Genomic DNA, 17,165 nt, shown 5'->3' with positions numbered 1-17,165 from the left:
GTGTTAAAAGACTCCCACGCTCACCTTGGCAATGGCTGTTTCTTTATACATGCGCGTGATCAGGTTCATGACTTGAGTAAAGTGGCTTTCAGTGGCATCTGAATTCAGATTTCTCATTAATTTCTCCCACTCTGCAAAAGTGGCATTCAAATTCTAATTGGCAGAAGAAATCAGTGGTTAGATATATAGTACAAAGCACGTTCTACCTCAACATGTACTTTTAAAGCATGGAACAATTAGGAACTGAGTACTTGTGAGAACTCTATCAAATGTATCTAAAAATAACTGTAGGATTAAAAATCTAAAGGAAAGGACGTCAGAGAGGAAGAAGATTGTACTAAAATTAGATTAAATTTTATCATAATCTGATGCCAAAAAACTACCATATTCATGTTCTTCATGTTCTATTTTAAAAAGTAACATAGAAGCTATGCTATATATTCATATGCTCTTCATAACTACATCTAATACTCATGCATACATATAAATCCATATGAATACACAGATATTTCTACTTACTAATAAATGTGATTTTAGCAAAAGTAGAAGACTGACCTTGGCTGCAGCTTGTGGGAGGTCAAATGGAATACGTTGCCTAACTTTGGGAGGCAACTGAGTTAGAACATCATTCTTCAGTCTTCTGATCATTATTTCACTTAGAAGTCGATGTAGTTCTTCTAAATTTGAAGCTCCTCTGCAGTCCCATTGAGTTCTTTTACCGAAAAACCTGAAATTATTAAAAAAAAAAAAAAGCAGCACTTGAGGATGAAAACTGGGTCTTTCAAATTTACTAGAAGCTTTCAACACGTAATTAATTGTAAAAGATGCTGTTAGACAGGAAGATGTGCTGGACAGCAACACTCAGTGTTCCTGCCCGATTCCTTCCAGCACTAAAGTCAGAGCTGTTTTTACTTCCCAGCAGCTATCACTGCCTGCAGGCATTACCACCCATCAGAGGCACAGAGTCCTCTGTCTCATCCCAGCTACACTTCCCTTTCTACAGGACGTACCGTTCAGTTATCATTTTATAACTCTTGTTTCAAAGGACTCATGAGAAGACTGTATCACCATGAGAATGCTCATTATTATATTATAGATGGGAAAAACTGTTATGGAAACTATCATGAAAGCTGCAGGTATCACCATTATCATTCCTTTGCTCCCCCCCCCAAGAATTCCATCCTAGTTACAGTCAGAGACAGAATTTAAAGCTAAATGTACCACCTTTAAATGTAATGCTATTTAGTGAGCTAAACAGAGGAACTAGGTTTGAGGTTAAAAAGGTAAAGGATGAAAAGAGAAAGAATGTATTAGCTTAAGTCTTCCTTTTTCTTTCTTTGCTTTGCTGTTTTTAAAAAAAGTGTTGCAGCAGGAACCGCAACTTTTCTTTGTCAATATTGCCAAGAGATAACAAAATAATGAGCATGACAGATTTTGCTGGTTTTGGGGAAAAGCCCAGGTAGCATTTTCCAAGGCCAGGACAGTATGTTGCAAGCATGTCATTTTACTGGCTTTGTTTATTCTTTGCTTTTTTGTGTCTTTTCTTTAAAACATCATTTTAAGCCTTACTGTGCTTGGACCTCATCTTTAGAAACAGGTATCTCTGAACACCAAAGTAAAAAAAACCCACATTTTCTCAGAAAGTGCTGCAAAAAGTAACTCTATCAAGTTTATTCCCACAGGATGTTTTGTTTCAGGCAAAGTTATGATGGAAGCTTGCCAAACCCTGAACTTGATTTTTATTACATTTATGGTATTCCAAAAATAAGATGATCATCTATGATTGAGTAGCTAACCATGCTGTACCTACGCACACTTGTAGTGTGAAAATTACAGATGTATTCAGTCAAAACACCATGGAAAAAATAGCATTTCTCTGTCTGACAATTAGACAGCACTCTTCCAAGTTATTTGAAGTTAAATGGTGATAAAATGCATATGATGGAGGGCGAAAAACAAGTTATATGAAAATGAAACCATGTAATTATTACTGTAAAAATTAAATCTAAATTATAGCCAATTTAGCTGTCAAAATGTATTGTTTTGAATATACGCAAAATGGTAGATAAGAATTTTTTTAGCTAAGAACATTTTTAAAGGTTCTTCCCTGCTCCTAACTTCTTTCATTCCAGATTGTAACATAGATTCAGATGGGTAAAACTAAGCATTTGAAATTAGAGCTTCTTCTATCCCCTCTATTTTAGAATCTAGCTAGAGAAACCGATCATTAAACTAAAGCTGAGGGAAGCAAGTCAGATGGAAATTAATTATCCTAAAGTTAGTAATTTAAAGCACCTGAAACATGAAAATTCATTAAATATGCAAGGGATGGGTTAAAATTAATTAGTCACATGTGTGGAAAAGAAGTGTAATGAGGAATGTTACCTAGCAAACTGGGGGCAAGGTGTTGGACAAGAACTTAAAATGCCTCTATTTGATCCCTCAGACAGAATTACAAACACACTACTGTGCTTTTGGGAGTTTCATAGCTTTACATTTACTCAATTAATCTGTAAAACACTGAGATTGGACTTTTTATTTTACACCCAAAAATGGTGGGACAGCAAAAAAGACTGGATCCCATAAGAGAGAGATAAATTATTAGATGATATGAGCATAAGACTGTGTGAATCAGAAACTCCTAAGCTTGAGCTGTAGATGAAACTCCAGCTCTAAAGGCAAAACCTATACACTTTATACTAACAACAGTAAACTTCTAAATAATTGTATTTAACAGAATGCTGGCACTTAAACTTTATTTGAAACTTTAATAGCCTCCAATTTTGTCCTCAAAGTGCCCTGTCAATTTAATCCTTCTCCCAATTCTCTCTGATGGAGAAGATGGTATCTGGACCCAGGTTTCCAAGCAAGATGGTTTCACAAATCAATAGAGGTACTGCTTACTGAGTCTCTCACTTCACATGATAAGAAAAATCAAAGATACTTGTAGAAAAATAAATGAGCAAGTACATTAATACCTGACACGAGCATCGCAGTATTTTTTGGCATATTCAGTCCAAGTTCCAAATCTTCTTGGAAAAAGTGCCTCAATCTGCATGAAAAGCTGTACCAAAAAACAGTGATAATGAAAAACTGTCTGCAAATGTAAGACTTCAGAAATAATTATTATATTATTATTGTGTTAAGTTTACATTCAACAGTTGCACAAAAAATGCACAGCTTGACACAGATGCAAGACATTCTATAAGAATGTGGATTTGTCTTGAGACAGGATAGCTGTGGGAAGCCTTCCAAGAACAGAGCACGCTGCACACAGTAATGCAATGCTGAAAAGACTTACACTGAACAAGAAAACACAGATGAGAAGATGTTATTCCTAAATATACAATTTTTGTCATTTGCCAGGCTTCTGTAAAACTTCAGTGCAGGTATTCCATGAATAGTCTTCTTCTTAAAAATACACGAAAAACCTACTTATTCTTCAGTTTTACTTCAAAAAATACACAATGTCAATACAGACCAGAAATTTCACACCTTTCTTCCTGGCTGAGTAACAGGAGGTAAATCCCAGTTTAAATAACCTTAGTCAGAAAGAATCCTGCTTTACAAGCTGGTTTACTGTCTAAGTTTTCTGGGGTCCAAGATCACTACTAGATCCAAGACATGCTGCTGAGGGGTAGTGGAGATATGACAGTAACATGGAAAGCTCCCTCCTAAATGTATTTCCCTGCTATGCTCTTACATCTACTGTATGTCACTTCTGCCATTTAAGCTTTCATATTACCTAATCACATGCTAGTGACCTCTCCTAAAAAGACAGTTACTACAGCCTGCTTTTTATCTTCACACGGTTCTTTCAAGACAGAGTTAGAAAACCAAAAAGCATTACTAAGGAAAAACAATAAAAAACAAACCCAGAAGCAATTTATTTGCCTAATTGAAATACTGCTATTTTGACACAGATCTAGGCCAAACAAGAAACTGCCTGTAATGACTTGCTATAAATGTACATAAATATAAATGAATAATGCTTTTCATTTTCTATACCTGTTCCATTTAAAGACTTCATAGAAAGATTCTGTTTATAAAACTGATTAAAGAGATGCAATGCTTTTTACACACTGCCCTATTAAGCCACAACAGAACTCTGGTACCACCATAAAAATGTGTCAATTTTTTTTTCCATTTCTTCATGAATTTTGACCGTTACTGTGATCAAGGACGGCTTGTGTGGAATTTCCTTTGAAGACCTTTAGCAATGTTGCTTACTGGTCTTGGCATCAATGTCCTGTATAAAAAACTGTAACACTTTCTAACTTAATTTTGTCTTCCAAGGTTTGTTCCAATGTCTTTGGTACCTGTGCAGGAAGTTTCATAACCCACACCCATAGATATAAATATTTGATTTAAAGTTTCAAACAAACGCTCATAATACACCAAGCCCTTTTTCATACATGGATGTAAAACATCAATATAAGAAGCTCAGAGACATTAAGTTGCTTATACTTCTGCTTCCTAATGCAGCTAGTGCACTGTTTGATGTCATCATGCATGTAATTGTGCATATTCAAGAAAACTCCAAAATTGTTCATTTATTACTAGTAACAATCCTTAATGATAAAACAAAAAGAGACCAACAACATATCAGTTACCTCTTCAGGTCTTCCTAGTGCAGGAGTTCCAGTGAGAAGAACAGCTCTAACAGCATTCTGCACAATTGGCAACAGAATCTTGCTGCGGGTGGCATTTCTAGATTTCATATAGTGCGATTCATCAATCACAACTACTTTAAAGTTCTGCCTGTACAAAGTGTCTACTAAAGTCTGTGCATCAGATGTTAACAGGCCATACCCCAGAATTGTCACTTTGCTGGTTGATATTCTCCTAGAAGAGAAAATCCAGAAGTTTTCTTAGTAAATTTTCATTGTCAGCAAACTGATACAGCAAAGGAATTATATCAAACTGATTTTTTTTAAGAAGGTACATACACCACCCTTTAGATTGATTCATTAGTGGGCTGTCAGGCTGTTCATAACCATTTTCAGAAGAAATACATTACATTTAAAAGAAAGTTCTTGTATCTGATTGCATTGCTTCAATTTGTGCTCTTTTCCAGGAGTAGCGCATGGGACAAACCCACTTTCTGAATAAAAAGTCACACAAGTCAGATCATTAGAAGCACAGTTTGTGCACAGCACCCAGACACTTGAACTAATAATGTACCTCCTGCTCTGTGTACAAAGCAGTCGCCTCGCCAGCAGCTTAAGACCACCAATTAGACTGTTTGGGTGCTGTGGAAGTACAGTCTGGGCTGAACCTCACCACCTGAATAAAAATTTCTTTTATCTGAGCTGTCTATCCAGCTTTTTTGCCTGAACATCATATGAAGAAAATGAAAAGCTAGATGCAGGGAAACACCAAGGTACAAGATGAAAAACTGGCATTTAGTTGCAATGAAACTTCTTACAATAAATTTAAAAACATATATAAGCTCAAGCCATGAACTGATTTTAAAATCACTAGAGTGCACTGTGGCCCTCCTGGAGCCTTTTAGCAGCACAGGAACTCTTAAAGTTCTTAGACAAACAAGCTACCAGAATGAGATTCGTAGCTGGTCTACCCATCTGTTAAACACTACCACTCTGCTGTCATGATTTTTATTTGTTCCCCAGGAGCAACATAGAAAAAAAAACTACTAAATTGACATTTTCTTCAGTATTTAAGAGGGACAAAGTACATACACATTCTTATTTCTGGAAATGGAAGGAGAGGCAAGGCTTTGAGCACTAGCACTGTGGCCAATGCACTACAGATTGGCTGCTACTGCATAGATTAATGTAGCAACCAGGAAAACAAGAATTTCCCCTACCCCTTTGTGAAGGGTGGATTAAAAAAAAATTACAAATTTTGGTTATTAGCAGAACCAATTATTCAAGAAACATCCCATTTCAAATTTAGTTAGAAGCTGTAAGAACCTAAACTTATGCCTAAGTATATTTAAGCCTATTTAAATTCAGAAGTCAAACAACATTCAAGCAGTAAATTTCATTGGTGACGTTTTGAAGAAAAGCAAACTATGGAACTGAGAGAAAAAAAAGCTGAACATATGGAATCAGAGTTTAACAAAATGCTAAACCAAGTTTGGCAGCTGTATTTTTGCATTTGCAAATGCATAAAACACTTCTTAATGTTAAAATAATAACTATTCAACAGCTACCTCACTTATAGCTAGGAGTCTTCCTGGGAATTAAACAAGCAGAAACCCAAGTCTTCCTCTTCCCATGTTGTTTAATAGAAGTAAGTGATAATGGCTTAGGTCTAGTCCTTTTAAAAATCTTACAAGATAAAATTAACAGAACTCTGCCATTTACTTTTGCCATCATTTCCCTTATTCCACATTTCTCCTTTCTACGTTCAGCACTCTAAACGTATGTGCATTTTAGCTAAATAGCTTAAAAAAAGAAAAACAAGGCTCACTGGATCCTTACTTCAGTTCCCATATCACATCTTAATCTTTTACTATCAGTAGGAACTACCCCATTGATTAAGCTTTTAAAATGCATTTTCAGTTGAATTGATCTTGTTACCACAAGGAAAGTTCTAAGCTACTGTCTCATTTGCACATGTGGGCAGTCAAGTCACTCTCTAATACCCCCCAGACAACATGAAGATCAGTCTTTCTTATCCAGAAGTTTTCGAACAACATCTAGACATTAGCATGAAATCAACCAAGCCATTTACAGTAATACAGACTGAAAAATACCCTTGCAATTTAGTGTAATTGGAGAGTTATTCTAATAATACATAAGACTTCTAGTCTCTCTCTGATGAACTCATGCTACTAAGTCTAAAGATAGAAAACCTAGGTCATTGTGACCTTTTCAGTTATTTAGAGAATACTTATTCTAACTCACAAATTTTCTCAGTGCGCTAAATAGAATTTTAACAGCAATGACTTCCTTATTTCATAATGCATACCAGTAGTTTTCCAAAAATGCATTCAGAACGTTTCACAGAAGCTGATGAATACAAGCTAACTCACCAGAGTCGAGAAAGAACTGTATATATTCAATTTGAGACACGCTGAAGTAATCTAATTTTCAGCAGACAAGCCCTTTGCTACTTTGCAAAATCCAGACCTCTCCAAAGGTTTCAAAGAAGATGACTCATTACTCATAATAATACAACACCAGGAGGAGTGGCTGACACAGCAGAGGGTCATGCTGCCATCCAGAGGGACCTCAACAGGCTGGAGATACGGGCTGACAGGAACATCATGAAGTTCAGTAAGGAGAAGTGCACAGTCCTACACTTGGGGAGGAACAACCCCGAGCACTGGCACATGCAGGTGGCCACCCAGCTGGAAAGCAGCTTAGCAGAAAAGGACCTGGGTGAGGATCCTGCTGGACACCAAGTTGATCCTGAGCCAGCAATGTGTCTTTGCAGCAAAGAAGGTGAATGGTGTCCTCAGCTGTGTTAGACAAAGCACTGCCTGCAGTGATCCTTCCCCTGCACTCAGCATTGGTGAGGCCACACCTGGAGTGCTGTGTGTCTCCATTTCTGGGCTCCTCAGCACAAGAGACATGGATGTACTGGAAGGAGTACAACAGGGGGCCGACTAAGGTGTAGTATTTGCAGCAGCTCTCTTGTGAGGAAAAGCTGACTTGGGACAGTTTAGTCCAGCGATAAGAAGGTTCAGGGGGGATCTCATTAATGTATAGAACTACCTGCAAGGCAGGTGCAACAAAGATGGAGCCAGGCTCCTCTCTGTTGTGCCCAGTGACAGGACCAGAGGCAACAAACACGAACTGAGACATAGGTGGTGTCCTCTGAATATCAGGAAACACTTTTTTACTGCAGGGGTGACTGAGGACTGGAACAGGTTGCCCAGAGAGGTTGCAGGGTGTCCATCCTTGGAGATATTAAAAAAACCCACCTGAACACAGACCTAGGCAATCAGCTCCAAGTGGCCCTGCTTGAGTAGAGGGGGTTGAATAAGCCTTTCTATAGAAGAATAATGAACTTTACTCACCCAGTATCAGTTTTGTTCTGAATTATGATAATATCATCTGGAGAGAGTTCTGGAATCCACTTCTCCATCTCATCAACCCAAGGGTATCTCAGAGATGAAGGCACTACAATTAAGAGAGGCCATTCGTTTTTATAGTAGTAGGAAATGGCAATTGCTTGAATTGTTTTACCTAGCCCCATCTGGGAAAAAAAAAAAAAGAAAGAAAAAATTAAACAGAAGTATCTGTTCAGAAAGCTATCCCACTCAGAAGAGATGAAAATATTCTGCAAAGATAGAACCAGATAAAGGAAACAGAGCCAAAGGGCTAGTTACATAGTAACTATTTCTTTGTCAATTTGTTAGCACAAATAATCTTTTATGAAAGAAGATTCTTTTCTTTAAAAGGATTAATGCATATGTTATATCTGGTTAGTTCATTAAAACTAAGAGATGCATATCCATCAGAAGATTTTCTATTCAGGACCTTAGTAGGCTAGACTACAAAATCAAACTCTTTAACTTGTTAAGGTATCAAAAACATTTTTAAAAAACTATTCATAGGAAAGAAAAATACAGGCTATCTTCTTAACATAAAAATTACAACTTTGTCCTAAGCTGAATAGGCAACTGAAGAACAAAAGAGGACTTATATGAAGAACTCTGCTTTTGACCCAGTAAGTCAATGAAAAGAAACTACTACTTTCTTTCACCCTAGCTAATAGTTTCTCTTCATCCTGTGACACCCACCTAGTGGAGAATTCAGATTTAAAGACTAAGTGAAGGGTAAAGATACAACACATAGATACATATTTAACAAGAAAGTACTTGCTTCATATTGTCAAGGTAGTTATGTTCCCATCTGATCAGTTATGAATATAGATCGGAACAGATAAATATAAGATCCAGAACTTAGGGTTTTGTTTAAAAAAATAAAGCCCTCAATATTTTAATCAAAGAATGCAGCTATTTTCCCTGCTTGTTTACGTGGCAAGCCAGATTCCCGCTAAGCACTAAAGCAGAGACTGGCCTTACAATATTCTGTTCAGGTTTTCCCACAGAGTCCAGTGCATATTTGAGTTGATCTGCTGATTTGATGTAATGATAACACCAGAGATGTCTCAGGTATAGAAGAAAACATATTTCTAGTATTACTAGAAAGAAAAATAATCAGAGAACTACTGTGATACTAAGTTTTTAATTAATACTGCCAAGTTCTCATTACAATTTTCTTGCAAGCCCCTCTTGTGTCACCAACAGGACTCAAGCCAGCTGAAAACAAATCCAGGGAAGTAAAAATATAGAAATAAATTAATTTTAGTTTGTTGCACAGTTGTCTCCATAACTCAAGACTGCCCAGTCTCTGGTCATGATACAGGCAACTGAGCTGAAATGAGCAGGGAATAAAAGGCAGCTCTCTTGGCAGCAGCATACCCATAACTGAGTCTAAATCCCATATATCTGATCACTAGTCTAGATTGGAAGAATGTGAGAGAAAAGAACTGTAGAAAACATTACGGTCTTGGGTTTTGATTTAAACACATCTCTTCAGTCATGGAAGTGGATGAAATGGAAAACCTGAAATTTTTTGGGGAAAATGTTGTCTATCCCCACTCCAAGAGAGAATGGCAACATATTTTTAGAGCACCTTTTATAATTATACTATTGTTATTGCACTTTAATCCTTAAATAATTTAATAATCCAGTTAATTATACAGTAATTGTACAGTAATTACACGATCTCTAGTTTGCATACACAACTTCTTTTGTGTACAAATTCACAATACTGATGTTTTACCAACATTTTCTTCCTATTTTAATTTTATGTCAAAAAGCACAAGATACACACCACTGCACAATACCTCCTCCAGTACTAGACGTGTTGTCATTTTTAAATATACATTATGTACTTTGGAATAAATACATCTTATAGTACTTTTTATTGCTAATATACATTATACAGTTTATTTTTTCTTTCAAGGTAAGAATTAAAAACTTTGCTTTAATAAACAAACAGCTACTGCTGATATTTCAATTTTTCCCAAGCTTTTCTCCTTCCTGAATGCTTTTGTATTCTCCAGAGCTTCCAGAAATTTCACATTCTATGCCAGGGTAGCTTATCTCCAGCTACAATGAGATTTTTATACTATGAGGAAAAGCTTTAATCCCAGTAGTCAATCTCTTTCTCTCCCCCTCTCCCTCTGTGTTTCAAGAAAACCCAAATTAGAATTGGGAGACTAGATCAATCCCCAAACATTACCTCTTTTTCAGTAAGTTTTTATACTGACAAGAACGTTTTTTATTACAAAAATCTTTTACCTGCAGGAAGAAATGCCAGACTCAACTTTCCCTCATTCGGAATAAAACATAAATTTTCAAATGTATGAAAGTAATGAATTTCACTATTACTACTTGATCAGTGAATTTAAGAAAAGTAGTATTGGAAGTCATATCTGTTCAAAATCCACTTATTTTGGCCAGGAATGTCTCCTAATCCTAAAAATATCTATCTATGCAATTATCAAGTACTAAAGTTAGTATTTTTAAGATTTAACAATACAGATTTAACCTACCTAAATACAACTAAAAGCAACCTTCTAAGTTTTCTCACACATTCTTTTAACCTTACGACAAGTGTTATTTTTTTCCTAATTTGATATTTTCAGAACATTTGTGGAATATCACAGAAATGAGGCTTCTTTCATTACTTCTTTCTGCCCACATTTCTCAAACTAAAAAAGTCACATCTGCATGAAGCACATTGTAAGAAGAAAAATGGTGTTAAAGGAACAGGAACATCACTTACCTCATCAGCAATCATACACCTAAATAAGAAATGAGAAGAGAGAGGGGTGGGGAAAAACCAAAAATTAATAGTAAATATAACATCTACCAAAATTTGTAAACTGTTTACTAAAATTTTAAGCTATGGACTTACTGAATCAATGAAATTAAAAAGGTAGACTTCATTAGTATAGCTATCAACCACAAATAGTAAATGTGGTATGAATTTGAAAATAAGTATACCAGTTATTCTAAAAACATATATTTGGCTTGTTAGCATTACTGAGTAACTTGCATTGTAAAACTGAATTGATGCTTTGGTCTAGTCCTACATTCACTGTAATCTTAGGAGACATCTTCAAGGAAAGCAATGCATCTTCAACTTTCTGTTTTTCAGAAACTGAGTTTTTTGGTGGTTCACGATTAAGGATACTTTACATGTCAAATTGATTTTAAAAAGCTGCTCTCCAGAGCTACCACATTTGTTTTGAAATAGAAATAGAAACTCCCTCTCCCTCACCAATTTACCAGCTAGAGTTTTAGAAAACAAAGCTGATTTTTTCCCCATTTTGGAGTCACTTAATGCTACTCCACGTCAAGACAATGACAACTCCAAGTCCTCAATCAAAACTAGCAAATTCTGTCCAGCATATTTACATTTTCTAAACATTAAATGCCATATTTGATATTAATTTCTTAAGTTTTCAGTTATTTAGTATGTACATTCTTAACTCAACTAGGGTCTGGGGAACTTAAGCATTTCTAGCTCATGCAAGCCTCTTCATCAAATCCTTGATGAAGGACAAAGGAAATTATTTGATAAACATTTAGTTAAGCCATTAAAGATGCTGCATCTTTCCAAATGTGTAACTTCAGCCAATTTACAAAATCAGTTCTCGACTGTTTCACAAACTTCTGCCTCCACTACTTGACAAACTCTTCCAAGCTGGAAAAAAAAACAAAAAAACAAAAAACAACCCCAAACCAAACCTACAAGCCTATCCAAATCAAAAGAATTCTCTAAAGAATTACAAGAGCTTGTTCTACCTCTGCTACGTAGCAGACAAAACATATACACACTAATAAATTCAGAGGAAGGTATGAGGCCAAGCAAAAACTGTGAAGATAGGAAAAGGGCATAGACAACCTTTTCCCTGTAAATCCTACAGCAAGATGATGACTTCAAGTTCCCTTTTCTCCTATAGCAACCCTGGACTGCATGAAGATACAGATTTACTAAATATCTTCTGACAGAATCAATGCAGGGAGTTCTGAGGCAAGATCTGAAACAGGTGCAAAGTGTGAATATGCGCAATTTTGTAAGAACTGTCAAAGTCTGATAGCAATACCTGCTCGGGCTGCAGTTAAATCACTGGCAATTAGATGAACTCTCCAGGAACCAAGCAATCTGGGAAGTTTTTCAAGAACCGCATAGTTTTCTAAATTGTCATAAAAAGCAAACTGGAGAGTACAGTCAGTACTGTAGTGCCAATAAAGGGCGTGGGCTTAGTTGAACCAGTCATTGAGCAATACAGCAGTGAGGGCTGTTGGTTGAACCACGTGACACCAACAGACTGACAGCTCTCTGCACTCCATCACTTTTGGAGGATGTAGAAATGTTACTGACAGAGAAAAGTGTCAAGTGTCAGATAATATGAAATATTTCAAGAGAACAAACATCACAGGCCGTTCTGCTTGTTTTCCCCCTGAGTAAAGTATCCTTCTGCTTTGTGCTTTTCACTTACTATTCCCTGTAGCTTTCAGTCATGAACACAAACTACTCTTGACAAATTGCTCTGATGATTTTTTTCATATTCTGTTCCCAGCCACTGCATCTTGTAAAGAAACTGAAACTTCTCCTACTCCCATGGCACATAACTAGATATGCAACCACTGCACTCTGCAACTCAAATGCAATGTTCCTTCCACAAAAAAAAGGAAACCATCTTCGAGGTCTGTGTCTATACTGAAATTTAATGCACCAAGGTATAAATATTTTGTATTTTGATACAGATAATTTTAAGTAATAAAGAACTGCTTTTTTAGTGTTAGGTACTCTGATGTTAGTGTAGCTACCCAAAACCATAACAGAAATATTTTGTGCACAAAACCCAGACACTTTACACCAACGATTAATGCTTGTAGCAGCAGCATCAACTTAGAGGTTTTATTTTGTCTAATAATATGTATCTTGCCATGGGGCCAAAATGGACATTTCTGTGGTCAAAACAGAATTCTCAGCAGAAAAGGCACACTGGCACTTCTCAGCCACGGTATGTGAGATAAGTGTTTGATATTCTGTGAAATAATGGGATTCCACTGTTTGCTCACTTGATATGCCAGTATACATGTCCATGTGTACCAATTTCATCAGTTTATTTCAACTAACATTAAAAAAATAATTCAAAATACATCTTAATTTTTTACAAATAACAAATTATCTACTTGGAATAGCTTTGTAACTACACTCCCCTCCCAAATTGTTATGAGCAATGAAAACAAAGGAAGAAAACATAACATAAAAAAGCAGATTTACAAAGGAAAAAAGGTAGGAAAAGAATTCTTTTTAGTGGTAGCACATGACTGTGGGGCCTTAATGCTTGTGATTTGCAGCTGGGCAAAGAGATTTATTTGCAGACAACTAATACACAATTTTAATTTTAAAATGTCAGGTTTTGCTCACTTCAAAGACTAATTTATTTATTCATTATTGTTAGAACTAAAGTTTACAAAACAAGTCTTTTTGCAGATTCTTTCAGAGGCAAACTGCTTTCAGTACATGAATCATGATTTTTTAACACAGGGTTTTTTAAACTCCTTACACAAATGTAGAAAATGAGTAAGACTAGCAATTAGCCTTCCAGAATAAACCAAGCACCTTCTTCAACAATATAGTATATTTAATATGAGGATATCAGAGCAAATAAACAAAACCAACGATATCTGAGAGCACACTGCATCCAAATAGCATCTGGTATTAAGAAAACATGGTTTTCTTAAAAAGGACAGAAATACAAGTGTTTCTTGCCACCCTGTGCTGAAAAAATACAGTATTTCTCAGCATACAAACTTACATTTTAGTAGATGTTAATTATGCCAGTTTAGACACTGTCACAGTTTGACTCAGGATTGACACTTAAACCAGTGACAACAATGCTCTCAATCCTCTCCTCTCACCCAAGCAGAGAAAGAAAACATAATACAGAGACACTTTCCAGATTGAAAACTAAACTAAACAGCTTTAATTAAATACTAATGATAAAAGAAATATGTACAAATATATACAAGTATGTGCAGGAATGTCCCCTCCCCTCACCCCCAGCAACTTCCAGGGCATTTCCTGAGCTATGAGCAGGTCTGAAATGTCCCGGAGCTGCCAGAGAGAGCAGCAGAGAGAGACAGGAGCTGAGGGAAGAGCTGTGAGGGGCAGGGATGCACAGGCCTGGGGATCAGTGGTGATGGAGAGATGGAGTCCTCTCTGGACACCAGCCATGGATGGAAGAAGGTAAAGGACAAAGAATAAGAAAAGGGACAAAGAAGAAGGAAGTTGACTTCCGTGATCCCTGAATTTATATCAAAAGTGTATACATATGGACCATATGGAGTATATATATATGGATATATGGAATGGAATACTTTCATTTGCCAACTTTGCTGTCTGTCTAGTCTGCTCATCCCTATAGGAGGGTTGTAGATAAGACTCTTCTGCTCCTTCAGTATCTGAAACAGTAGATTCAACAAGCAAAGCAAAGTGTCCTTGGTCTCCCAGCAGTTTGTATAAACACTGAGCATCCACTCGCTGGAAAACTTGTGTGCTGCTTAAAAGACAGTTCACTGAAGAAAAAAATAATCAGTAAAAACAAAATTGACTTCATCCTGGCTCAAACCAGGACAGACACGCAGGAATCATAGTGAGAATACTTAAGATCTTATTGTGTCGTTCTGTGGCATATGTGAACTAATTATTTGGACCTTAATTCTCTTTTTTCAGGATACCAAGCTAAAACGAAGAAATGTAGGGTGCTTTGACAAATAGAAGCTGGATAGCAATTAAAAGAAATAGCCTTAAAAATATGTCAACCACAGAAACAGATGTTTTCTCCATAAAAGAGGGTTTTTTTCATTAGAGTGATCTGTAGCCACTTAAACTTTGATGACTTGAGTATCTGCTAAAGAGGAAGTTCTGCTTTTCTTCTTGCACTCATTTTCAGACTGTGCACATAGAACCTTTGCTGCTATAGAGTATCTTCTGGTTTCACGTCTATTAACTTCCACTTAATGTGTCTGAAGTGAAAGTTCTTGCATAGCAGCAACAAAATTGCTGCCTTTTAGGCATTTATAGAAACTCAGCATATTGTTGCTAATAAATGAATGGAACCACAAAGTGATTGCCATTGTTTTATTCATAACATAACCACTCTTAAAGAATAATAATGGAAAAGTGATCAAGAGAAGTTTTATCCTCCTTGTTCCTGCAGTATCAATCCAAGTAGATTCCACAGAAGCACCCATATGCTTAAAAGTTACATACCTATAGTGATATTTTGGTATTTGTTAAGTATTCATTCTCTTCTCCCACTCAGTGACGAAATAGCTTTATCATAAGTAACTTGAATATTCTTCCTGTACTTGCAATCCATACATTTTTTTAGTAATTTAAACATTTTACTAGATGTATCAGATTGATATGAAAGAGGTGCACAAAATTGTTTTTAAAGCTCCAGTTAGAGTATCTGAATTTAAGTCCTCTGTCATGATATAGTTAGCAACATGAATCACTGCTTTCATCCACGCTGCTCACACTCAAATTTCTGAAGTGCTACAGTTTTAAAATTGCCTGATTTATGCCAATTAATTAACATTATTGACACTTACATTTGATCAAAGTTTGACATGACACACAAGATGAGTTTATGATACAGGTAGAAGTTAGTAAAAGTAATGGAAGTGGAAACTGAGGATATTCAAATTATGTTATGACCTAATGCATTTTAGAGCATTCATTCTCTGTAGCTTTCACAGCTTTAGAATAATAACCTTGAAGATGTCTGCTTAATGTAGTTACAAAACATGAGAAGCCCAAAATATTTTCATTAGACTCTAGGGCAATGAAAAATAGCTTATCCTGCAGTACCAAGAGGGAAATAATCAAGTGTTAAGTGTTCCCACTTTATAATCACAATCAGATTTGAAAGGTAAAAAACTTCCCCATCATTATAGCCCAGATTGCCCAGAACTCATAAGGTATCTAATAGTTGCACCAAGCTATTAAAAAGCACTACTTTACATTTTGCTTTATATAACCTTAAAAATATGCAGCCCTATTTAAAACAAACTTCAGTATGTTCTATGTTATTGAAATCAGACAAGCTGCCAACACGAACATAAAGGCTCCACGCTGTCAAGGCAGAAGAAATGGATCTTCAGCTACATTGAAAGGACAAATATGTATTTTTGTTTCATGTATTTTGACTGCAAGAAGACAGACTTCTTGTTCTCTGAAGTTCAATTAGTCATTTCCTCTCAACTGGTAGTTACCCAATCTGAGCTTCATCATTCATTTCCCATCTGTTCATACGACACCTTTAATAATAGCTCTATCCAAGAATATAAATCAGAGCTCAGATACGCAGTTTCATATCCTGTTACAAGCTCAGCCCACATGGTCAAAAGTTTCAGAAAAGCAGGGAAAAAATCATTTTAGATATCTCAGTTACCCTCAGCAGCAAAGGCCAACCATGCAAAAAGCACCATAGTAAATGGCAAATTCTTTCAGATTCTTTCCCATTTAATTTTTAAATGTTTCCCTTCTTCATAGTGAATCCTGTGGCTAGCATTTGCATCTCTGCCAATTTATCAAGGAAATCTGCTATCTTTTCCTAACAGAAAGCATCAGAACTTAATTGGGATGCACTGCATATGCTGCTAGAATCTTCCCACTATTCATAACCCTTTTGCAGTTGTAGGGTTAGCAATGGGCTTTGGACACAACAGCATCTTTCATAAATAGAAGGGAACTACTCAGTCTGGTTTCTACTAGGATTTAACAACCCTTTCATTTTGAGATGTATTAGCTTTAAAATAAAACTACATTTTTCACCAAAATGTAAGAACAAAGAGCAAACCAGAAAGCTTTGTGTGATAAAAGTATCCCAGGAAGTTAATGTGCACAGAAGAAAGCAAGAAGTCTACTGTGTTGGTTCACCTCAGCTGCACATAGTTCCAAAACCTTATTGTTGATGCTCACACAAAAGATAACAAATGCAAGCACCTGAGGTTGTCCACAAAACCCATCACTTTGAAACTTTCTTCTAAATGTTACAAAACCAACAAGCCCCAAATAATTTAAGGGATCACACAAAGCTGAATAGGTCAGAATACCAGAACCAGATACTAACAAGTTAGCACACAC

The 17,165-nt window shown here is 36.2% G+C and overlaps 1 protein-coding gene across 8 annotated transcripts in view; it reads right to left on the bottom strand.

Moving 5' to 3' along the window:
• Positions 1-17,165, bottom strand: part of ZRANB3 (zinc finger RANBP2-type containing 3) — a 47,372-nt gene that overhangs the window by 17,483 nt on the left and 12,724 nt on the right. For 7 of the 8 annotated variants that reach the window (XR_007889827.1, XM_051622820.1, XM_051622819.1 and 4 more), the window contains 6 exons: positions 10,776-10,794; positions 7,994-8,172; positions 4,614-4,845; positions 2,979-3,064; positions 556-727; positions 25-153 (listed from right to left, as the gene is read on the bottom strand). Coding sequence is in view for 7 of the 8 variants with exons in the window: in XM_051622820.1 (XP_051478780.1) it covers positions 25-153; positions 556-727; positions 2,979-3,064; positions 4,614-4,845; positions 7,994-8,172; positions 10,776-10,794 (817 nt within the window). In the remaining variant the exon portion in view is untranslated. The remainder of the gene's footprint in view (positions 1-24; positions 154-555; positions 728-2,978; positions 3,065-4,613; positions 4,846-7,993; positions 8,173-10,775; positions 10,795-17,165) is intronic. The other variant, XM_051622823.1, reaches the window with a different exon arrangement.

This window comes from Apus apus, chromosome 6 (genome assembly GCF_020740795.1).
Source record: "Apus apus isolate bApuApu2 chromosome 6, bApuApu2.pri.cur, whole genome shotgun sequence".
In the NCBI taxonomy this organism is placed as follows: Eukaryota; Metazoa; Chordata; class Aves; order Apodiformes; family Apodidae; genus Apus; species Apus apus.
Note: the sequence above shows the minus strand (reverse complement) of the source record. Positions and strands in the feature narration are given on the sequence as shown.